Source organism: Lissotriton vulgaris, chromosome 3_1 (assembly GCF_964263255.1).
Source record: "Lissotriton vulgaris chromosome 3_1, aLisVul1.2, whole genome shotgun sequence".
Classification (NCBI taxonomy): domain Eukaryota; kingdom Metazoa; phylum Chordata; class Amphibia; order Caudata; family Salamandridae; genus Lissotriton; species Lissotriton vulgaris.
Window position 1 is genome coordinate 829,862,050 of NC_141689.1, and position 25,747 is coordinate 829,887,796.

A 25,747-nucleotide genomic window follows, 5' to 3' on the forward strand; every position below is an offset into this window, starting at 1 on the left:
TGGTATTGTTGATGTGATGACACTTACACAATCCGCACATTAGAGTAATATCTTGTTTACATTTTTTCTTTTGGTGGTAGCGCTTGCGGCAGTCCTACCTGCCAATCAGACCAGAACAATGAGCCAAAGAAAACAAGTTAACATGGCGGCCATTATGCCTATTGAAGCTACCGCAAAGTTAAAATGCCATACACGAATGGTAAAAAAAAAGTGCTTACCCAGGAATTAAAGACAGTGTATACCACCGCAAGTAAACTATCCAGTCTCGGTGGGCGGGCCAAAAGTGGACAAGGCGGCAAAAAGGAGGGACTAAAAAGCCTCCTTTACAATCAGAAGCCAGCGTTTCGCTTGGAAGATGACGCTACCTAATTAAAAAGATGGGCGGGTTTCAAGTTCACGTCCAAAAGTGTATTGATTACAAAAAGCCCTTGCATGGCGAGAGCAGTCCGCATGCGCTGCTAACGCCAAGCGAAACCTAAAAAGAATGGGGGTAGTGCAGACCCCTGGGAAACTCCACAGCTATCCAGTCTTTCCTTGGATCAGAAAGGAGAAAGTGACACTCCCTGTGAATGCACAGAAAAAAGCCCTGAACAAACCAAATGCATGCTCACTAAGCCTAATATTGGTTATGAGGTCTAGGAAAACTGAATGGTTCAATGACCAAAGGCTAATAAGAGGTGCAACTGCAGAAGACCTACTGACTATATTGAGCAATCTGTCCTTAAAGAGATGGGAGTGCAAAACCAACACTGCTTTTGTACTATTAAGGAAATAAATCCTGCATGAGTCCAGTCTAGAGCACCAATTACAAGATAATTGGCCAACCATTCAGATAAATGGTGTTCTATCAGTTACAAAAAGGTGAGCAGCAATGTGATGGGTCTTCTCAACAGGCCAATCTCAGAACATAATAGGCGGTGGCACATCAATGGAACTGGTGCACCTAGTTTTATAATATAGGTCGCTCTTTGGCAAAGAAAGGAGTCAAATATTACAGAGCAACTGGGTCAGGGAAATGGAGGTGGCACAGCAGAGGGGAAGAGAAAGACTGGACCACTTTAATGGGAACCTGTGCAGGATTGTGAGAGGAAAGAATTTGAGATTAAATTAATTCAGATTTGGCAGTATGCAAAAGTGCCTTGTAGTATACGAGTTGGGCCTTATACTGGAAGTATAACTCTTGAGAATATTAGTATCGGATTGGCAAGATGGTCAGTGCAGTAACATGCAACACAGCCAATAGTGCTCCTCTGAAGCACTGCTGTATACATAAATGTTTACTAGAAATGTATGATGCAGAAACAGTGAGTTCTCTTCTGACTTAAGGGCCGAAAATCTAAGATCTTTCCAAGAGTCAGGTGGACCATTTTTCTAGTGCGGTACAAACAGGGAACTACAGTCCATCTGCATCACCGTGGGAGGAGGGTACACAGCATATTGGGGACTTTTTCAAAGGTCGGTGCACAGCAACAGGCTCTTTTGCTTGCGGGCGGTGACCAGAACCACTTGGTAGACAGCACTGCATCATAGGAGGTATCAGAAACACCGATTGGGGAGAGAAGACTCCATGGATAAGCTGATGCCTACCATATTTGGTGGGGAAAAGGAGGGAGGATTTGATTCCAGGGGGTGGGGTCACCAAAATATAGGGGGACAATAACAATCCTTCAAATTTAAAAACCCAATAGGAAGACTATTTTCACATTTGGTAGGATTCGAAAATAGAAGCAAGGACAATCAGATATAGAAAGGAGAGGCTTAACCTCACCCTCTCCCCCCGTTTTCCTAAATAACGTATGCGTGTTCAGGGAAATGCAGGGATTTACAGATTCTTCTACCAGGCTGTAGGCTACTGCTTTTTTCAGGCAAATAGAGGGACATAAAAGGGAAAGTATAAGGGGATGAGAAGAATATAAACTAGAAAGCTAGGTGATGGTTAGGAGGGTGGAAAGTTGGGGATTTCTAGGCTTTCCATCAGGCTGACTACTACTACCTTTTCAGGCAAGGAGAGGAATATAAAAGACAAAGCATAAGTGGTTGAGTATAATATAAACTAGGAAGATAGATGATGGAAAAAGGGGTGGAAACTGCGAGATTTCCAAACTTTTCCTCAAGGCTGGCTCCTGTACTTTTTTCAAGGCTTGCAGGAAGACTCTTTCCATGCGAGGCAAAATACACCTCAGGACTAACTTTGAATGAGGATAAGCCCTGACGATGAGAAAGAGATATTTTAAGTAACCGAAGAAGGTAAGATATAAATGTGAAGAACCGAAGTACTGGCAGGGGAAAAGGACATTGTGGTATAACCAATGGAGAAAATGTATCATTTAATTCTAGAATAAACCTCATGCATAGGAGGAGAAAAACATTCTGTGTAACGCAAAGAGAAGTAGAACAGTGATTATATATATGCCTCTGGATAAGGAGAGATATAAGGGACGATGTGGTGAAAACGAAAGGAGGCAGATTTACTCATACCAAAAAAGATCTCTGGGCCTAAAGAGACAGTTGGTGAAGAGGCCCTACAAGGTAAAAAGAACCCTGAATAAAGGAACACTGATTTAAGGGTTGGAGAAACCAAAAACAACAAAAAACTAAGACAGGCCTATATCAAGCATCAAAGTTTTATGCGGAGACACACAAATTAATGTGATCACTAGTTCAACTAATAAAATAGATCCTAACCACAATGATGGGTTGTAAGCATGTTTGACAATAGGCCACACAAATGACCTCTAGACCGTTAAGCAAACGATTAACCGATTTCTGGAATGTGACTGAGACATTCTGTAACCCAAAGGGTATTATTGTGAGCAGGTATAGGACTTAGGGTGTCTCTGACTTTAAACGTCAAGGACATTTTAACGGGCCACCAATCTTATCAAAAGTACTAAATAATTTGCTATGCCTAACTTATCCACAAGCGCATCAGCTCAAGAAATGGATGGACATCTGTTTGGACACAATATTATAACCCTGACAATCCACACAGAAGTGCAGGTCTGTTGATACTAGCATGGACACCACTAGCAATTGTCTGGCCCATTTACTAAACACGCATGCCATCTTTCCAAACCAAGCAGCTTGGCTTCCCCTGCCTTGATGAACTGCTGGGTACATTATTGACATCCTGTAAATTATGCTCTGAGCTGCCACAAAATGCGGACAGACTGATGTTAACCCAAGGTCCATAAAAATAGAAATGCAAAGTGGTCCAGCACTGCCTTAGTCTTGCTGCCTTTTTGTTAAGTGTCAGGTAAGAAGTAGGTCTCTTCCTACCGAGCCAACTTGTTCTACTGTTTTTACAAAAGAGAGCTCACAGTCCTCCTTAGTTAGTTTAGCGGCCATAAGCAATTCTGACAAGCTGGATAACTTGGAAGCACTGCGTTGGCTTTCCAGGTGGCAGTAAAGTCAGCAGAATAGTTACCATTACTTATCTTCTTTACAACAGTGTAGGAACTCTAGGACAAACTGGCTTGAGCAGAAGGACATCCTAACCCTCTCCCCCTATGATAACCAGTAAGGATAGTCATCTCTATAAACCACTCCATCAGTTCTTGACAAACATGAAAGTTGTCGTTTGTCTTGTGCACATGCTGGACCATCTTTGTTTGGAGATAATTTATTTTGAGTGCGTGACCTCTTGTACATCATCTCCTCCCAAACCTCTATCATCAGTGATGGGGACAAATAACTGGTGAAGGTAAATGGACTGAACCCAAATATATCCTGTTGTACTTCCCGATAGACAATGGAGAGAAATATCAGGAAAAAGTGCCCCTTCCTACTTATGGACTGATCCTGCTTGTTAGGATTTTTTTAAACTTTCCATCAGTACACTGGTCTGTGGGTGGCAAGATGATGAGAAGTGGAAGTGTCCACTACACTCATTACACAGCCCTTTCATGCATGTAGACATGAAATTATTCCCTCTATCGTACATTACAATCCTCAGAAATCGCTCAAATAGAACCATAATCTCTACTGGAGCTTTTCAGCTCCAGAGGTGTACAGCCTGAGGGGAACCTGATGGTATGATACACACGGGGATGTATGTGCTACCAGGATCATCTGCGGCGTACCCAAAGGCTCCTCGCTCAGCCCAACCCTCTTCAATATCTACATGAACCCCCTCGCCGCCATCGCACGCAAACACCTCAACATCATCTCCTACGCCGACGACACCCAGCTGATACTCTACCTCACCAAAGACCCAGCCACCGCCAAAACCAACCTCCAGGAAGGAATGAAAGACGTCGCGGAATGGATGAAGCTCAGCCGTCTGAAACTCAACTCAGACAAGACGGAGGTCCTCATCCTCGGACAATCCCCATCCGCCTGGGACGACTCCTGGTGGCCCACAGCACTGGGCACTGCACCGACACCCACGGACCACGCACGCAACCTGGGATTCATCCTGGACTCCGCCCTCACGATGACCAAACAAGTCAATGCCATCTCATCCTCATGCTTCAACACCCTGCACATGCTCCAAAAGATCTTCCGGTGGGTCCCCACGAAACCAGAAAAACGGTCACCCAGGCCCTCGTCACCAGCCGACTGGACTACGGGAACGCCCTATACGCAGGAACCACAGCCAAACTTCAGAAACGACTTCAGCGCATACAGAACGCCTCCGCACGACTCATCCTTGACATCCCTCGCCACAGCCACATAACTCCCCACCTGAGAAACCTGCACTGGCTCCCCGTCAGCAAGAGGATCACATTCATGCTCCTCACCCATGCACACAAAGCGCTCCACAACATGGGCCCCGAATACCTCAACAACCGCCTTTCATTCTACACTCCCACCCGCCAGCTCCGCTCTGCCAGCCTCGCCCTCGTCCCACGGATCCGCAGATCAACAACCGGAGGAAGATGGTTCTCCTACCTAGCCGCCAAGACATGGAACTCCCTCCCCGCACACCTACGACTGACCCAGGACCATCTCACCTTCAGGAAGCACCTCAAGACCTGGCTATTCGAGCAGTAACAGCACCCCCCCTCCCATCAGCGCCTTGAGACCCTCACGGGTGAGTAGCGCGCTCTATAAATGTTCTGATTGATTGATTGACCTAAGATTGTAGGGGATTTAAAGGGACCAACAATGTCATCCCACTCACTATCAAATACAACCCCAAACATTGGTAAGGGATTGGTAGACTGGTGACAATGTAAGCAAAAACTTACCACTAATTTGTCAAGTTCGAAAAAGCCTGCAAAGCCTTTTAACATCCTATACCATATTGGGTCAATCTTTCCTTCATCTTCTTTATGCCCAGACACCAACTAACGTTTTCTCATGGGCTAGCTACTTCAAGAAATACCTTTGGGATTGCTCAGAGTTTGCTAGGCACATGTGTGGGTCAGAGGGATGACTATAAAGTAGTTATTCTGTCCATGCAACATTGAAGCGTTCAAATCCCTCCATTAAGCTTCGTTCAGTCTGTCTACTAGAGTGAGCAGCCTAAAAACGAGATTGGAACTGCTTTTATCAGTTCCAGGGCTATGGGATTGCTGCCCAACAATCAATGCATAACTATCTTGTTTCCGACTCTAAACAGGCTGACTACCTTGTATTCCAGCTAGATCTGAAGCTGCACCAGGTGCTAATAAAGGAAAATCCCACTGCCTGCCTTTCGTGCTTCATTATGACCAGGAATAATGCTCTTGTGATTAACTACCTCTCCAAAATGGTACTGCTTGTTCCAGTGTGCCAGGAAGCACTGATCCTTTACCTATTTACGAAGAAAGTTAGGAAAAAAATCATGGGTGTATGGATTAACCTGTATGGCCATGTGAAGGTCAGCCTTCCACACATCCAATTAGACCAGAACATTCTCCACTGAATTACCTTTATGGTCCCCATTGTTCAAGATTAGATTGGCTATCTGGAAGATCAAAAGATTTTCACTGGGCAAGTCATCTTAACATCTTAGTTTGGAGTATATGAAGCAATTACCATCCTTGGGAAGAAAGAGAGGCGAGTAACCTTACCCACTTTCCTCTTATCGCTGTGACTGAAGGGCCCATTCCCCTGGGGCGTCTGTGCCTGTTGGGAGCCCAGAGAAATGCCAACTTTGTTTCGCTTAGGCTTATGGCTATGCTTTTGATAACCTTGATAGGAGTTCACCAGCTAGAACACATTGCTTGCGATCACAGTCTCCTTTAGGTTAGCCAAATACTGACTAAGCTCAGGTGGTCTCTCGTTCTAGTGTCGCTCAACAAACAAAAAAGTATTCAGGGGCTCAAAATTCTTTGCATTATTTATATCACCCGTCCATGCCAGTTTTGGTTGCTAAAAAAGCAACAAGATCTTGAAAGAGCCTCCTTCTTTCCTTGAACCTTAACCCCTTCCATGCTCATGACGAGCTCAGCTCGTCATGCAGTACAGTGCTCCTGTGCTCATGACGAGCTGAGCCCGTCATGAACAATGGGATTTATGGAACACCCAGCACCGGGTGGGGGGGGGGGGGGGGGAATTGCTGTAGCATTGAAGGTGTTAAAAGTATTTTTGATATTGGTTTCAAGTCAGCCCAAACATCTTGCTCACAACAACTTTCCTGGTGAATAGTGCAGTCACTCAGTCTCATAATGATCTAGGACAGCTTCACTTACGCTAAGGAACGATGGCTCAATAATGCTGGCACCTGCATAGCAGAGCCAAACATATTAGCTCATTAGTTTTTATCCATGCAAACAGATATGGTGTAGGAAAGTGTAATACCTTAGAAACATGGTAAGTGGAGGGACTATCTACTTCCTACAGTGGCAGCTGCAGAAGGAACTTGGAGCTTACATAACAAACTCTAACTTTAACCACTTGTAAGCTCATTACATTTCACAGGAAATTCTCCATTAGAATTCTGTTTTGCCTTTTTGTCTAGCTTCATGTGTACCTTGTTTAACAGCTCATTCACCTTCATATGCTGTATCGGAACTTCTAGCCTTCTCGGTCCTAATCTTCAGAAGAGCAATATATATCCTGCTAAACTCAAGATCAAAAGATGTGAAGGCACCAAGAATAGAGCCCTAGAGAAAGGGTAGCAGCGTGACGGACCGCCAGAGGACTTATCACGGTTGTTACAGGGGAACGCCTGGATGCCTTGCTGCAGATCGGCCATATTTTAACCGACCGAGCACATCCTATATATCTTCACTCCTGCCCTGATTTTCTTTGGCCTTGGAGTTCTTGATGTCCAATTAATAAAACCTGAGATTGATCTATACATAACTGTTATTGCTCCTTATTCATCTACCCGGCTCTGATTTGAAATACCTTTAAAGAGGTGGAGGATTATAGTTCTTGAGATAGATCGTTCTGGTTTATTATAACCCATCCGTGCATCTTTTGGCAATTCCTTCCATGAGGATTTGTGTTACCACAAGAGATTCTTTCTACTGCTGTAACACGCATATTTGACTTGTTTTAACCTTAGACCATTAGATATACTATCCTCTGACAATTAACTACTGCGTCGTGATTTATTGGACATCGAGTGCCATTTATCTCTGAAGCCATCAATTTGCCTTTGAGCCACGAAGAAGTCCCCTGCATGGGACAAAACGCGTCGGCTGTTTGGTGCTGCATTCACACCTTTAAAAATAAATAATCTTTTGTAACTCAAGAAAACATCATCATTCGCGACTCATTACAGAATAGTTATTGCTTGCTTTGTCTTGTGGTGCAACTTTGCGGTTACTAATGGTAGCAGCGTAGTGTTAAAGCAGGGAAAGGAGAAATGAACTGTGGATCCTGTGGACCCATTCCTAACAGACTGAAAAGCCATAAAGGCAGTCGCCAGCTGATATTTGTTAGCATCATAAGGATGAGCCCTTTGGCCTGATCTCTTTCAGCTCTGCTGCCATCAGGCTCTTCAAACCAGATTTCGCTCACACCTTCACCATCGCTTTAAATCGACCTTCTTATTACTATTGGACCAACCTTATCAAAAAATAATTATTGTCCTGTGAGCTCTAGATATACAGAAAAAAAACACAAGCGTTTGCACATTGGAGGGTCAAAATAAAATCTCAATAGGAAGGAGCTACATTTCTGATAAGAAATTGGCCGTTGGTTAATATTATTGTATGGAGCTTAGTTTGATAAAGCTCAGTGCTCTTAAAAAATAAATCTTATGTCATCGGCCCTTCAGAAATGTTTGAGGCATAGTTTTAATTTATACTCTTGCAAAGGTCTCTGTAAGATGGGTAGAGATGTGAGGGAATCTGAATCCAATTACGGTCCTGGACCACCCAACCATAAGCACCACGATGGTAACAGGATTGGATAAAACGATGTCACAACTAAAAATCAGACAGAGACGGAATAAAAAGTAATGGCTCTGCTGGTCTCCTTGAGCTTTGGTAGTCTTGGTGACTGGCATCAAGTTAGGGACACAGTCCACAGAAGTCTCTGATCACTGAAGTCAAGCTACCATTTACTGCTCCAAGTACTTTTGTTGGGAACAACTGAAGTAGTCAGAGCCTCATCAGGCTGGTCGTCGATTGCATTTTTTGTATAGTGGCTAGTCTCTCAGAAATGACTTGCATCATTGAGGTTTTCTGGCAGGTGCCCCCCCAAGGGATAGTGATACCCAGGGGAAGCACTAACCTAACCAGGACCAACTGATTCTTCAAGGACTTGACTCTGCTTAGAGTGTTCTTTGGAAACACAGGGGCAAGACAAAGGGTTCAAATGGTTCTGGGAGCAGGGACAATTCCACCAGTCAGTGAAGCTGGACCTCACACGGAGGGTGACCTCCTGGGCACTCTGGGCTTAAGAAGATGTAGGCAGATCAGGGATGAGATATGATCACCCTTGCATCAACAGTAAATGAAGCAGTTCAGTAATCCAGATGCTCCTCCATATTTTATATACTTCCTGTTCTGTGGCAACCCCAGGAACTTCCTCTCCTTTGATTTGTCCCGAAGCAGATTTTCCAGTTAGGTGCGCCCTGTGCGGGTCTTCTTTTGGATCAACTACACAACCGGCAGACAGACTCTCCTTCTCTTCACAGGTAGGTAACTGCAGTAACGCAAGTCTGCAGGCTTCCCAGATATGGGCCCAGTCTAAAGGGACAATGACTATCACCCAGAGACTTCAGTCATGGTCTGTGTCTTTTCTCTTCCTGCACTTGGGCACACGCCTCATCTGTATCCCAATAATGATGAAAGAACAAAGTAGTAGCAGACCCCTTTGGTGATTGAGATAAGATGCACATGTGAACAAGAGCACCTTCTTTAATGAAAGGTGTGTAGCCCTTCCAATTCTGGAGGTGCAACTTGCCCTTGCTGCTGCCCAGATTTTGCCGAACTCCCAGCCAAGAGTACTTAGACTTGTTGAAATGTATCCAGGTGTTATGTTTTTTGGCCTTTTGAATGAGGCCTGCATCTACGGCAGTTGCCAACGGAAATGTGCAAAAAACAAGAATTAGGTTATGAGTGCCTTTCACCAAAGACAGGAAAACCTACTATGAACTAATGGGATGGGTGGCAGACTTTGCTCAGCAAAAACACATTTCATGGAGGGGAACAGGAGGTTGGGCTGTCAAAGATGGACATCACCAGGTCAACACAAAGGAAATATGTTATGCAGCATAGAGCGTCCAAATGGAGCTCAACTATCACCAGTCAAGACATGAACCACACACCTAACGCACACTCAGACTTAACAGACATTCCTGCACCATGTCAAATACACCTCGAAGCTAGAAACCATAGTTATGGGCACTTCATCTATAGCCTATAAACAGCGTCTCAGTGATACAGGTAAAACCACTTGTACCCTTGAACTATAAACAAGCTGCTACCATGATCAGTCACTGTAGAGAAAGAGGGTTAATTTTGACTATTCCCTCTGATAGAGTAAATCGTGGAGCACCTCTGGTGGACTCCCATTACTGTCAAGGTTCAATGTAGGAAAACACAGGGTGAGACAGAAAAAATGTACGTGCAGGGCAGCACAGCTTTTTGAATTCATGCAGAGACACTTAGGGTAAGTAGAAGAATAAGTGGAGAATCAAGCCTCCCTACGTATTTTTTAAATGACAGTCACTAAAAGTCTAGTTGATGAGGCCAGAAGAATTAGAAATGAAAACACAAGAGTCCCCTTGAAACCAAGCAAAGGACCAGACGTTTCAATCAGTATTGTTCAGAAAACTACTCCAAGCTCTCAGCTCTTGCAATCTCCAAGAGAGGGAAGAAGCTCAACCATGTGTGCTACTGATTTACCAATTGTAATAGCAAGGAAAATGTTTCTTACCTTATAATTATCTGTTCCTAGAGCATAGTACTGTAGATCCACAAGCTCTGCATAGTCCTTGAACTAGTGTTAGGCACGGACATTTGAAACTTGTATTTCTTGAAAGTAATTTGGAGTCACAAGACCTGTTGAGACCCCTAGCCCTCAATGCACCAGGACAAAGTCTACACTTCAACTTTTTTCTGCTCAGCAGGTGAGTAGTATAAGTGGAGTGTAGTGGTGAAGACATGTACTGTGCACAGTAAAAAGAAATAGGCAACATCTGGAATGGGTGTCGTGGGCTGAGCCTTGCATTCACACAGTTTTAAGTTGACATGAGCTTATTAGAAGTTTAAACGCCATTTTTCCTTTCTGCTGCCTTTTTGCACAAGGCACACACTTTATTAATTGTTTAGAGTTTGGCAGAGTGTTTTGCTTCACACAGTAATAACGTGTTTTTCTGCATTAGTAGCCTTGCTTGGTAAGCTTAGTCTGAACAGTGAGTGCCGAGGCCTTCAAGGTTATTTCAACACTGCAGTTTGTTGTTTGGACTGCTCAGCGCACGTTCTAGACATAACACATATGCAGCTGCGGCGACCTCAGATACTGGTGGCTTTAATAATGCACTGTGTAGGCATGATTGAAAACACTTGGGGAACATTCGTATGCTGAGAGCTGGTGCAGAAATCGCTGTGATCCACTTCTGCATATCTTGAGGTATGGGGTAGCCCATGTAAGCCCAAAGAGACCTTCTGTAGTTATAAACTAACCTACTAGCAAGGGAGGCTGAAATATAGGTACTTATTTAGCCTGTTTCATTTAGCATTATAACATGATTTCTCCATTTGAATTTTATATTTCTCATAATATGTCTGCCTGTATTAGCAAAAAAGCTGCACTTGAGATCACAGCGTTAAAAAAATATTTTAAACTTGCACGTGTCTCCCTTTACTCCCTGTTCTGGACTGGTATGAGAGTATAACGAAAGAGTGTTCATGTTTTCCACTTTACCTGAGGTAACTTAAGACGGATGTTCTGGGTTGTCTAATCATTGGTTTCTTTGCTAGAGGACTAAGAGCTAATGTGACACTGATTGCTAGTCTGGTAGGGGATTTTGGGTACTAAGGTGAGTTTTGGCACACCCTAATTCACTGAGGGCCTAGGTCTCTGTGCACAGTTCTGTGTCTGAGCAGAATCCCTGCTACATGGGTGCACGTGAATCCACAGCACTAAAAACACTACAAACCGATCGTTACAGGGTAACAATATCATTTGTAGCATATGTGGCAGTAGAAACGCATGCCACCTTAAAAGATAAAGAAGATGCAGTGGTTACAATCAGATGATGCAGATGTTTGGAACAAAGTTCTTAATGCAATTTGGTCCACTAAAGCCTGTTGATGGGCTTGAATGTCCACACACAAGTATTTTGTGAACATGTGTGGAGTTGACCAAGTGGCAGCTTTACAGATGCCTGCAAAGAATTAATTAATTAATTAATTAATTGCAGGTTTATATAGCGCTAGGATCGACTCCCGGAGGAGTATCTCCGCGCTTCGACCGCTGCGAAACCCTTCCTGGCTTCCCTGAGAGATGGTCCCTTAGTGGGTATCTCCAGGGTGAGACCAGGCATCCCCGGCGGTCTGGTGGGGCCGTTAGTGAAGATGAGGCAAGCTAATGCCCAGAGTTGCCGAGTGTGATCGCTGATCAGAGTGGGCACCGAGGCGAGAGAATTATCGAGTCCGCTGACCCTGGTCCAGAAACCTGCCGCGTCGGGAATCGAACCCTGGTCCCGGGCCGTCCTCTGCTCTCGGGTCTGCCGCCTCTAACCAGTGATCCACACTACTTCACTCAGAATGTAAGCATGAATGAGATTGTGGCTCAATTTTTGTGTCTGGGATGTCTTGAGGAGGCACAAATAGCATGCGCTTGACTTTACAAATGTGTATGCATTTAATGATCCCTCTCGTAAACTGAATTGGAGATGAAGTGTCCCATATGAGGTATGGCAAAGGCTCTGAAAAGTTGCTTAGTTTTACAGACTTGATCCCATCAATGGGACCAATAAATTCGATTTGAAAAACTATTGGGTGTACAAGTCCCTTTCCACTACGGAGTCTGAATGTGGCACGGAGATGGCAACATGAACAGTTTGATTATTGTGGAAAAGAGAGACAATCTTTTGCACAAATGTGGAACTGGTTCTAAGGACTACACTTGTTCCTGTCGATCTGAATAAATGTTCCAACTATGTTTAAAGCCTGCAATTCACTCATGCATCTGAGGGAGGTGACTGATATCAAGAAGGCTATCTTCCATGACAAAACTGCATAACAAAGAAGTGGAGTGGTTCAAAGAGTGGACCCATGAGCTGTGTGAGAACTACATTTACTTCCAGACGTGGGCTAGAGGAGTATTAGGAGGAATAAACCTCGAGGGCCTCCATGTAGTCTATGATGATAGAAATTTTGAAAAGGAACATATTTTTCCTGTTCTGCATGTTTTTTGAACCAAATGTAGAGGGATGGAAGTGCATGCTAACTCAGCCTTTTGGAGATGTAACAGGGAGTAGATGTTGCCTTGCAAAGAAAAATTGAGGGAGTCCACGTGAGTATTTATGCAGTGGTGGACAAGAATGTTCCACTTTGCCAGATAGCCGGCATGTGTGGTGGGCGTGCACACCTTGCTCAGAATGAGCATGCACTCCTCTTGGAACTTGAGGTACCGGAATTCTAGGACCTTAATTTTCCAAATTGCGAGGTTGAGCTGATTGGGGTCTGGGTGTCTGAGCCAATGCTGATGCTATATGAGAATGTCTGACTTTAGCTACCGTTTTGTCAAGTGGACTGAACAACAACTGTAGGAGCATGGAGTACCTTTTCTGTGTGGCTCAGGTTAGTGTCATCTTCCACAAGTATGGAATCAGTGAGAAAGTAGAATAAGAATATGCAAATATTCAGGACCTGTTCATCAATAGTGCATTGCCCACACTGTGGGTGTGTGGGGGTGTAAAACAGGTTGCGATGTTGATGCCTCATTGACATTTGTGCACTTGTTGATACATCATTCGACAACATTGTCTAACCTCAGTAAATGCTCTGCTAACAGGTGAATGTTGATGTCAAAACCCCAATACCAAATCTTCTGTATGGCACAGATAGCAAGGGGGAGTGGCTGACTCAATTTCTGGATGTAGTACAAAGCCATTACCATGACCGTCTGTACGAGGACTGGTTTGCCCAGGGTGAGCTTGAGGAAAGCTATGGCCAAGAGCTCCAGGTAGTTGATGCAACAACCCTGGTATTGTAGGGTCTAGGTGCCCTGAACTGTCATGTGGTGGAGGTGAGCTCTGCAGCCTGAGATGGAGTGTTTCATGGTAATGCTCACCTGCGGAGTGAACTCATGAAAGATCAACTAAGCAACAGGTTGTTGCAGATAAACCGTTGTACAGCAAGACAAGTTTTGATCTTTACAAACACTAGATCCTTTATTTAGCATCAGCTTGTGATCATTGCCTAGAAAGGGAACTCTATGTAGGAACAAGTGCAGCCTAACGTCTGCCACTATGCCAATACAATAAGCCTTCAAGCCCAACAATATAATTTCCATCCTTACAGAAAGATTATGTTCCACCTGAAGAGAGGCACCAGCTTTTGGAATGTCATCATCCTCTCTTGGGTTGGAGTATGCTTTCCCAGTGTAAGTGTTTACAGTGCACCCTAGGGAGGGGAAGATCTACTAGGGCTGGAAGTGGTATTTTTTTTGCAATGATGCTGAATCCTAACTTGCGAGAAAAGAAACTGCTATAGGAGTGCTGGTGATCAGTCTATCATATAGATATGGAACGATATGAATTACGTTTTTGTGCAGACATCAATAAGTAGACACTTTGTGAATACCCTTGGAGTAGTATGAACCTGAAGGGAAAGACAGTGAACTGGTAGTGCTGTCCACGTACCACAAAGCAGAGATTCAACTTGTGGGCAGGATGACTGGGGATGTTGAGAGGTGTCTCAAGTCTATTGTCGTCCATGATGTCCCCTTGAGGGAGCAGCGGGATGGCATCTTGCAGGGTGATCAAGTAAAAATGTTCTGACATGATGTATTGATTCAGGTGCCAAAGGTCCAGGAATGACCAGAACAACCGCCCTTCTTGGGAATTAGGTAGAGGAGGGACAGTTATTCATTGTCCAGATTAGTTATTGGGTTATGAACCCTGAGTTTCGGCAGAAGGTTATTTATGATAAAACCCCATTTGAGACTTTGCTGCGTTGGTGTGGGGGCACCAGCTTGTTGACCCTTTTGGCTAAGAACGTTTTGAGCACCTGAAGACAGTCTGGACTGAGGACGTGGTTTAGAGGTGAAATGTTTGGTGGTGCACAACTCTAGGCAGTACTCTTGTCTAACTACAGGGAGGCCTCATCTGACTGAGGTAATCGATTCCCACTCAGAGAGGAAAAACGCCAGCCTTCCCCCGACAGATGTTGTACGATTGGAGGGGATAGGAGAGTCAATGTTTAGAGTATGTTGCATCCTGGTTGGCAAAGCCCCACCATAACTTTGGCTGTTACCTCTATAAGTGCTAGTAACCCTGCCTTTGGGTAGATCCTTGGATCCTCCTCTGGGTTGTTATATGTGAAAGGTGGACATTGAGGTGGCAAACTAAGGAGCACCCATGGTCTGTGCCATTTTTGATTTTCTGTAGCACCTCATCGCTTTCAGGGCCAAAGTAATGGTCTCCATCAAAAGTCACATTCAGAAGATGCTGTGGCACCTCAGGTCAGAAACCAGAGCGTCTGAGCCAAGCATGTCACCAAAGGCGGATTCTGGTATTAATGCCTCTAAATGTTATGCCTACAAAATCCAGGGTATACCTAATCTTTGCAATAGATATAATTTTGCGATCTGCCACCAGCACCTCCCCTCTCTTCTATGTGGCTAAGTGTTCGAAAAGGTCTTCACTGTCCTCTCAGTGGTGTTTGTCATAGCAGGAGAGCCGGTCTAAAGAATTTGTGATGCACCAATGTGTAGCAGCCCACAATGCCCCATGCATGCCAGCAGCGTCTATTAATTTACTCTCCTTGTTAGGCGGGGAACATACCCGTTGCTTGCACTGAGGCACATCTACGTGCTGTATGTACAGCCGGTGAGATGGGTGGAACTTGACCATGGAAGTACACTCAGTCAGCCAGAGCAGGTCTGAACTTCTCCACCTTTGGCTTTCACTGACTCCTGTAAGTTATCAGCTGATTTTAACATGACCGTAAGCAGGAGCAGTATTGTACTGATCGCTTGGTCTTTGAAAGAGTCTCTATGAGGAACTCATCTTCACCGTATAATGGTGAAAGGCCTTCCGAATTACTGCATGATAAGCAGTAGTCATCAGGTAGGGAGGGCTTAGTAGAGTAAGACTCTTGGGCCATATTATCGGGGGGGATCTACCCTGTATAGTCCTCCATGGGTCCTCACCTTCCCTGAGTGATAAAGGCTCAACGTACGGGTCCTGAAGGTGAGAAGGTCTAACTGGGGTCTTAATCTGTGCGTGAAGACTGAGGAGGAGACTGCAGAGAGTGAGAGGCAAAAATGCTCTAAGGTTCTAGTGGTGTCCACTGGCCTAGTCAGACCAAAAGATAGGTGCGCTTTCAGGTTGCATTTAAGTTTGATACTGGACGCCTTCTGGAGCAGTGCTCTGCCTCAGTCTAGGGGTCACTTTGCAACGTAAAGTCCCTAATCTCCGACTTTATTCCTCACAGGTCCTTAGATTCATCTCGAATCACACTCCACCCAAGTTTGGCCATATCTCTATTAAACAATATTACCAAGCATGCCGTCTGGCCTTATCGTCGTTCGACCCAAGAAAGGTATAGAAAGTGTCAAGCAGTTCCGATAAGGAACCAGATAGCACACCTGATTACACAAGTAGTCTGGAACAGTGTTCCTTTATCAATATGCCAAGGCCACCAAGAATCCTCCCCAGAAAATGTATCAAAGTGCTGTAGTTCAAATTGACTTTCACTTGTCTCCCATTTTCTTAGAGATATGTTTAGGACTCCCTTTTCTGGCGCTTGTAATCTGTATGCCACATTCCTAAAACTATGTAAAAAATCTTCACCCCGGTTAACATTTAGTTTTTAAGGATCACCACTCAGCCCCTTAGATAGAGAGGTCTTTTATACCACATTATCCTGCAAGATACTGCCCAAAAACAATCTTGGTAATTTCTGGCATTTAGAGAAGCAGATGCATTCTGTCTGAAGCTGATAACAGTTGAGTACCCAAGGAGAGTTGCAACCGCAGCACATGTTTGCTCTTTGCAGGGAACATTTCCTACACGTCCCCTCAGATAATGATAGCCTTAGCTGTCAATAAGGTATGCAGTGCGTCGCTTCTTCCCAAGAAACTCTAGTTCGCAAGTTGCTCTACTACATGTTTCCTAAGGCAGCACATAGAAGTAGATTTAGGGAGTTAGGCTTTAGAAATGTTCACTTTATTTTAGTTGTGTACAACGTGTCTACTTGCTGTTTTTATGATACCATGTGTGATTACTTTAGATATACTGAAAGACAGGTCCACCCTGTTGTAATAAACACTTTTAGTTAAAAGTGTGTTTTCTTCTTAGAACTGTGTGTATGATATTGTGAAGAGCGAAATAAGACTATTGTTACCACGATTCCCCAGATCCCTTTTAGGGATTGTTAGTAACCCAAAAGTAGGGATGTCACTTAAACTATGTATTGAGTGGAGTTTTGGAGGTCTACAATAACAGGTCTCTCACATTCAGCGCTGGTGCAAAGTTCACTCAGATCACCTGTGGGTGGGAAAGCAAACCTTGTAGAGCTATGCGAGAGTCATATCTTACGCAAGGTTGAAATGACGGACCTTAATAATAGGGAAAATAGGGTCCTTAGGCCTTGACCTGGTCTTCGGTCCAGAGTGCTTTAAGAGCTGGGTGCTCAGCCCCCTCCTAGTCGACTGAGTTTTCGGAGGACAACATCTCTGGGCTCTCGTACCACTCAGCAGCTGGAAGACTGGACAGGCCTGTGTCCTCTTGCTCAGTGCTGAACAGATCTTCTGGCTAAAGATGCCAGGGGTTTCAGTGAAGGCTTTCTGCTGCATTTTGTGATGAACCTAACTCTAATCTGGTCAGTGCCGGAGGGGTTTCTTCCAGCAGAGGGCTTAGTAGGCATCGTAGGTAGCCTTGAAATGTTAAGGAGATAGGCAGACATTGCACACGTCGTGGTGATAAGGTAATTTCTGTTGCACCAAAGGTTCAACTGGAAAGGTGTCCATTCCATAAAACTTCCTCCCCAGCCATCTCCTGGATTGCAACCCAAAAAGCATTGAAGTCCCGCTTCTGCCGGTTGTTTGAAGAGATGTTCATTCAAGATGCTTCGTGAAGCAGTCCAACGCGGTTTGAAGGGAGCTGGAGAAGAATTTGCGAAGAATCAGCCGACCAGACACTCAATATTCAACAGTTGTTCGAAGAAGGATGGTTGGAATAACAGGAAGGTTGGTCCTCACGTGTTTGCAGAAGAATGCGTTGGTCCTGGAATTGGCACTCAAACGTTTAGAACCAGACATAGAAGAAAACAATCTGAGGTGGAGTCTTTGTCCTGGTGCAATGGGGAATAAGGAATGAATCACAACATGTCTTGCGACTCAAGACTTCTTCAAAGAAAAAACATGCTACAAACATCTGGGCCCAACTCTAGATGGCCGGCAAATGCAGAGCATGTATGGGCACACAAGCTATTAACATATTAATTCTAAAATATTAAGGAACATCTGGGCATATAGAATAGAAAATCCAATCCCAGGTCTGGTAGACTTGGTTCCATACAACTTTGTCAGGTAGTGTCTGATCTTCATGAGATTTGAAGCATTGCTCACCTGCTGAAAAAGGTCCACAAACCAGTTTAACAGCTACTTATTTTCATCATATTGAGAAAATGTTTGTTAGGGTGAGAAGGAAGTTCTTAGAATTGATGCTGCTGGTGTTTTTGACTTGTGCTAAAATTGATACTGGCCACCTAAAAATGACCTACATTCACGATAGTTCTGAATAGCTATGCCTTTAAAATCAAGAGGAAAACTGTGACAATCTTCCATTGGTTTTGTTTTCTACCTGGAGTCCTAAACTGTATTGGTGGAAGCACTCAAACATTACTGTATCTTGAAAACCATTAAGATGCATGTGAACAGGCTTTCTTGTTTTCAGTTTAAACCTATAAACCGTGGTAAAAACAACCCAAAGCAGAATTATCTAAATTGGTGTCAAACGATTCTCCCCATTAAACGCAGATTTCCAGGGTCTATCACAAATTAAAAAGTCTTCGAAAGAAAATAAAATCACACAGAATGTGCTTTTTAAAAAACTTTTAACTGAAAAGTAAAAGCACAAAGTGCCTTTGTTATAGAAGGAAAAAGTACCAGTTTACTCTGCCTGCATTTCTGGTTAACCACTTCAATTGGTCAAAGGCCAAATAAAGAGGAATTGAAATGAAAGTAATTTTAGAGCAGCTTATTGGGGAGGGGAGAGCCTCTTGGAAGGTGAATTGGGTGTTAATGTTGTACATCTTCAATATCTTTGATGTATGAAAAATAAATGTCATGATAGCTAAATAAGAATGCAATACAAGGCGATTCATACGATCTTTCATCACGTAATATGATACATAATTGTAGAAGCCAATTATGGCTTTATAAGAAGCAGGAACTTATTTGTGTTGATAGCTAAGCAGTGGAACTTTAACTGTTGCAGGAAAGTCATGGTAGGAGTACATTTACAAAGCCTGACATCTGTAATGATCTTTAATTTTACAAATAGAGCAAATAACCTTCCCACCTTCTGGTTTTGATAAACCAAAGTTATACAGTTTATTATGAAACAAAATAAGACGTATAAAGTATTCTGTGCGATTAAGTCGGTTTCATCTGCAAGAAGTTCATATTGTATACCTACCAAAATTCCTCATAAGAAGCCAGATTAGGCTTGGTCACGCTTTCCAAGTGTGGTCCAATCTGAATAACCAACTCAGCCAATTTTTCTGCAGTCTCCTTGGTCTTGGCATCAACTGTTGCTAAAATAAAAACATGTATTACATTTGGAGAATTTACTAGGTATAACTGCATCAAAGTTATAACTTGTGAGTCCAATACTATATGATGAATGTGTTATTTATCTGGTGATTGAAGGTCCCAGAGTGAGATATGTCAGTAGCCTACTACTCTTTAAAAAATGTCATCACCTAAATAAGCTAACCAATACTTTTATTCTGTCTTAACCACACAACACTATGTCCCTAAATTCCACATTACGTCTTACCCAGAATTCTAAAGTTCATTCCAAGTCCCAAAATGACTCACTCATTTCCGCCACAATATTAGTCTGAAAGTATGAGATGGAAGTGGTCCACATAACACCAAACAATTTACTGGCAACACATATTTTGAGATTTTTTAAGTAAAAAAAGATCATAATGAAAATAGTGGAATGCTCTATGAAAAGTGTCCTGATGAGAGGCAAGTGGTAACCTACTTGCACATTGAGGCGGATGACATTTCAGTTAGAACTACATAATTCACAAATCTACTTTGCCATAATTCACAAGTTTGTAGAAAAACATAAAACGGAAAAGCGAAACTGACTATACTGTTGGATACTTCTAAGATTGCGAGCAACTATAAAAACTTCAGTGGGAAGATCACTGAATCACACATTGCTCAATATGAATCAATAGTGAGGAAACTGCAAAAAGGTTAAACAGGGTTTTCATATCTTTTCAGCATTCTTATGTAGAGAAAAGGAGGCTACAGGAAAATTGTCAATTTACAGTCTGTGTGCAAAGATCATGCAGAAATGAATTAACTACTAGAATACTGGTATGCTGTCCCATAGACTTCCGGGCTTTATTCAATGCTAATTCCTCCCACCCCCATTAATCGCAGCAATAAAGAAGGACCTGGAGATGTGGAATAATCTGTTTATTTTCCTTATGGACAGGATTAACACCATCAAAATAAACATTCTTCTACAACTCCAATATTTACTGAAGCTCTGCCGGTGTGACAGCAAGAAAAACAAAGAAACAGAACGTGGGGAGAGCTTGACTACCAAAGAGAGTTAACAAAGATCTCTCTGAAAGTGTCCAAAGACGATGTTAAGGTAATCTGGACAGAAACTATATAACTTGTTCCTGGCAACACCACAGGAGCGAAATGCATCCTAAAGTCCGTTCAAGTTCTGGAGCAAAGGCACACAGAAACAAAGAAGCCGCCACTGGTTGTCACCTGCCCCAAAGCTGAAAAGCATCAACTAAAGAGTAAGACAATGGAACAATTAAGACCTAATTACAAAAACCTACAGGTACAGCAGCAATATTCTGCAATGGCCCCACCTAACATTACTGAAGCAGACTGTAGCAAATTTTAACCACAACTGTCTAGGCTCCTTGCATAGAAAAGGCAAGAGGACCTCAGAAAGTTTCCAGAGATTTGGTGGTAACAAGATGTTAAGGAGTGGGAAAGAAGCCCAGGACAAGCAGTTGACCACAGACCAAACCAGAAGTACCATTGTGCACCTCCAGCTTAAGCCAAACATAAAATACTGGAGAATAAAACTATCAGTAGCGAATAATGGACTTCACAAAACCCATATCGGGACTGAACCAGCTGTCCACAGGAAACATCAGCAAAGTAGGGCAGAGCAACACAGTCACCAAATACCAAAAAGCACACCCAAAAAGGACATAACTTAAGAACATCTAATCTACAACTACAATAATACTAATGAAAAAGCACAAAACCCTATGCCTATATAAGTAGGCTCAATCTACAAGACTAAAGCCAGATTTAGGGCTTGAGGGCCTAATCACCAACTGAATATTGTAGTAAGGTAATAACATACTACAAATGCTATTCACAGACCTACGTGTGGAGGTTAAGCCTCAACTTTTCCTATCCATTTCTGTGTGAAGATCGCCATCCTCACTGTGGAGTTTCACCACAAATAAGTATATATTTAACAGTGGGGGCGTGGCTTGAAAGCCATCAATGGCGGACACGTGAGCCGTAGCTCTGTGGCAGCCCAATTAATATCCTGAATAATTGAAAAACAGCAGTGACTCTCAAACATTTCCGAAACTCCAAATGCCGCCCCGGAGAGCCCTTCCCTTGCAAGCAGGTATAGCTGTCGCCGCAAATAACACCTAAACTGTGGGACCGAATCCAGAGACGAGACAGGAGCAGTGCCTGTTACGATAGCGGCCCGGACTAAATGCGTTGGTTGGTCTGGCTCCCCGGGGAGTGCGCTGATCTGGGAGATGGAGGAATGTGAGCGGAGTCGGCTGCTGAGTGGATCCAGCGGTGCTTGAGACCCGGCGACTGACGGTCCTGGTGTTGGGACGCGTGTCTGCCCAAGGGCGGCTGGGTATAGGAGCAGCCGGGCGTGAAGTGGACCGTTCGGACCACTGCCTAGTTGGCTGTGGTGCTGAGCGTCTTGGCAGGGGATGTGAGAGGACCGGAGGTCGCCTACACACTACTGCCCTGATCTGGGGCCTGTCCCGTAGTCTGTGACCCCCTGAGGCGGCTGCCGGTTCCTGAGGCATCCGCGCATCTTGCCCGCACAGTGAGTAGCTGGGGCGGCTGGAGCACAGGACTGAGAGGGGAGGGAACCGGACCTGTCTCCCTTCAACGGAGGTGGGAGGGCCTATGTGGAGGAGCGCAGGGCAGTAGATCTCCACCCAACTCCGTCACTCCCCACCCCCAGGCACCTGCGCTCGCCCCGGCAATTGTGCCTAGCCTGCGCTATTCTTGTGGTCTGGGTAGCTGGACGTATGAGTGTTGCCACTGCACAGTTGCCCTCCGCTGGATTACAAGGGGGCCAGACGGACACTGCAGAGTTCCTCTGGAGGGGAGACACGAGCTGCCGACGGGCCGAGCCTGGCCATTAGCGGTCTTGGAGGACTGGGACCCACACGCTCCTTGTCGTGGCGGCCAGTGGAGACGTCTGAAAATTGGACCTGAGGCACGTGTGGCGACGGGACCTGACATGAGACTTGAGGGTAAGTGACAAACTCCCCTAGAACTGGAGGGATTGGTGGGAGCCTACAGCATTGGGCTCTTTCCTTTGGTTCGGGAGTTGTGAACCCGGCTGTGTGCAAGACGGACTGGCACACAGAGGCCTTGACAATACATCTCTACTGACGAGGCGATACCTTGTTCCTCTTTGTTGTGATGGGTTTACGCCAATAGGGACACTCTGGGAACCCATCAATATACCGGGTTTGGCTCCCCTGGGGGTGAGATAGAGTCTCTCTGGAATGGAAGCAACAGCGAAACCCCAGAAGCTACTAAAAGACCTTCCTTGACTGTCCTTTCCTGCAGATTTGAGGGTGGGGGGGAGCACCCACCATCACTACTCAATAGTGACACACTGTTCCATTGCCCTCGGATCCTGTTGGGGCTGCCAGAACAGAGGCCCCATATACAATCTTTGTGCTGCAGGGACGCCTGGGGAGTTGTCAAGTGTGAGTATGGGGAAAGCTAAAACAAAGTCGGTGGGATCTCCCTTGGTGCAGGAGGAGGACTCCCTAGACCCCCAACTTCCAAGCACGCTATCTCAACCGTCAACAGACCTGGTGCAGCAGCAGCTAGCCAAAATATTGGAAGCAATAGCAGACACTAAAGCTAAGCTGCACCAGGACATCAGCACAGTGTCTGTAGGCCTGGGGCTCCTCCGAGCGAATCATCGCAAATTATTTGAATGGGTTAAAAACAGCGGAGTTGTCCATTGCTGACCTAGCTCCAGTGCAACCAGCGCTGTCACATCAGGTCGCAGACCTCTAGTCCAGAGTGGGCAAACTGGAACGAAGAGTGGAAGATGTGGAAAGCCACGATAGAAGGAATAATATCCACATGGTGGGGCTTCCCTAGAAAGTGGAGGGAGGAGACATGGTTGGCTACCTCGAGACATGACTCCAAATGGTGGTCGCGCCACACCCAGTGGTAGCCAGACTGTTGCACTATAAAGACAAGGAGTTGCTCCTGTGGAGGGCACAGACAAACGGCCCGTTCACAGTGACTAAGAGCAAAGTTTCCATATACCCCGACTTTACACTGGAGGAGGACGTCATACCTGGAGGTGAAAAAAGCCTTGCGTGATGAAGGTCTTCAATATTCGCTGATGTTCCCCGCCCATCTCCGCATCATGGATGGTCAGTCCCACTTCTGTAAGGATCCCAAAATGGCATGGGACTGGTTGGAGGCGTCTACAACTGGTAAGCTGATTGGTGGAGAGAGGCAATCCCAGAGACAACCTGACGGAGACATCAGAAAGAGTCTCAGGAGACGCCCCAGATGGGAGAGATCGAAAAAGCCTAGCCCATCGCAAACTGAGAAGGGGAGCGCTGCAGCGCTGTGGGCGGTGGCTCAGATGTGCAGAGTGCTTGGTCTTCATCGGAAACGGGCTCAGGCTCGGCTAAAGGAACCAGGGGTTCAGAGTCTGAGGCCTCTGGGATCAGAAGCGTGGTGCTCCCGAAGGTTACCCGTGGAACCGCTGATGACAACATCTGATCAAGGACTTGAGACGTCCGAGTACAACTGGAAACAATGGGGAATTGTGCCCTTAAGGACATTGGGGAAGCAGATCCTTCCCAGTCTGTGTGCTGTGGGCGAGATGTTAACCTTGTTCTATTGGCTACACCCGCCCTGACGGGTGGATACCAGGTTGGTCTCTACCCTACATTGAAGGTTAGTGACTTGGGTAAGTTTAGGGCAGCCAACAGTTGTTAAGCTGCTCTGTCATCAGGGAGTTGTTAGTTATGGGAAGTTATTTTTCTATGTGTTGTTTTTCCGCTGAGTAAGGGTTCTTACCGAAACGCAGGGATTGCTTCGGGGGTGTTGCGGGGGGCTGGGCAACTTTTTACTACCATGAATCATGGCAGCCACCCCAGGTGACATTAGATTCCTCACCTGGAACGTAAGGGGACTCTGAGGTCAATGAGCAAGAGACGAACAAGTTACTTACCTTTGGTAATGATATATCTGTAAGAGACATAGATTAGTTATAGATTTCCTACCATTCCTTACCTGTAGAATTACACCCAGGCGTCAGACTCTGGATCCAGAGATTTTTTTCATCTGCAGTACCTCTGTGAGTCGGTTGACTCCACGTTTGTCGATGGCGTCGACGTTGCCGGAATGACGTTGCGGTATCTACTAAGACGCCGCCCTCACACGCTGAAGTCAGGTCTTTTACACAACATTCCACGCCAGAAGCGCAGAGCCATGCAAGACACTGACCACTGGTGCACAAAACTAGGGCCCTGAAAGGAAGTCCTTAACCCTAGAAGTCAGTTCACAGAATGGGAAGGATGGGTGGGGCGGTAAGGAATCTATAACTAATCCTTGTCTCTTACAGATACAAGGTAAGTAACTTGTTCATCTGAAAGACACAGTTATAGATTCCTTACCTGTATAAGCCCTACCCTACAATACCCTAGCATTACCAACCCCGGAGGTGGGTCTGCAAACTAAGTTCACACCAGAAAATCCTGGAGAACAGAATAGCCAAAGAAGAGGCCTCTCCGGGCTTGGCTGTCCAGGCAGTAATGTTTTGTGAAAGTGTGCAGCGATGCCCACGTAGCTGCCTGACAGATGTCATTGAGGGGGACTCCACGTCCCAAAGCAGTGGTAGCTGCCGTCACTCTGGTGGAGTGGGTGCGCAGATCCACTGGAGGCTCTTTCTTCACCATGAATAGCAAGCTTTTATGCACAAAACAACCCACTTAGAGATAGTCCGTTTGTGCAAGGCCCAATCTTTTTGGCACCCAAGTAGCCAACAAAGAGCTGGTCATTCACCCGGAATTGCTTTGTGCGATCCAAATAAAAGAAAAGCGCAAATTTTGGATCCAGGCGGTGGAGCCTCTCTTCCTCCTTAGAAGGATGCGGAAAGAAGGTGGGCCAAGTGATGGTTTGACCAATGTGGAAAGAAGTAACCACTTTGGGAAGAAAATAAGGTTGAGGTCTAAAGACAACCTTGTCCGGATGAACAGCCAGAAAAGGGGGTTTTGAAGAAAGAGCTTGGAGCTCACTCACCCTGTGAGCAAAGGTAATGGCAACCAAATAGGCAGTCTTTAAAGTTAAAAGTCTGAGAGGACAGTTATGTGGCGGCTCAAAGGGAGCGCACATAAGATAAGTTAGACTAAGTTCAAGTCCCATTGGGGCATTACGAATGGAATAGGAGGATAAAAAAGATGAGTAATGCCCTTAAGCGATTTACAACAGGGGACTTGAAAAGAGAAGGCTGATCTGGAAGCCTAAGAAAGGCTGAAATGGCTGAGAGGAAGCCCTTTAGAGTGCCCAGAGCAGAGCCCTGTTCGGCCAAAGAAAGGAGGAACAAGAGAATCTTAGATAGAGGGGCGGAAAGGGGATCCACAGCCTTTGCTGTGTACCATGCCACAAATTTGTTCCATCAGCAGGCGTATACCGTCATAGTCTTAGT

The 25,747-nt window shown here is 45.0% G+C and overlaps 1 protein-coding gene across 1 annotated transcript in view; it reads right to left on the bottom strand.

The window, feature by feature from the left end:
- LOC147727090 (uncharacterized) overlaps positions 1-25,747 on the bottom strand; it is a 681,874-nt gene that overhangs the window by 291,522 nt on the left and 364,605 nt on the right. The window contains exon 6 of the mRNA XM_086961139.1: positions 19,208-19,325. Coding sequence (XP_086817265.1) covers positions 19,208-19,325 — 118 coding nt within the window. The remainder of the gene's footprint in view (positions 1-19,207; positions 19,326-25,747) is intronic.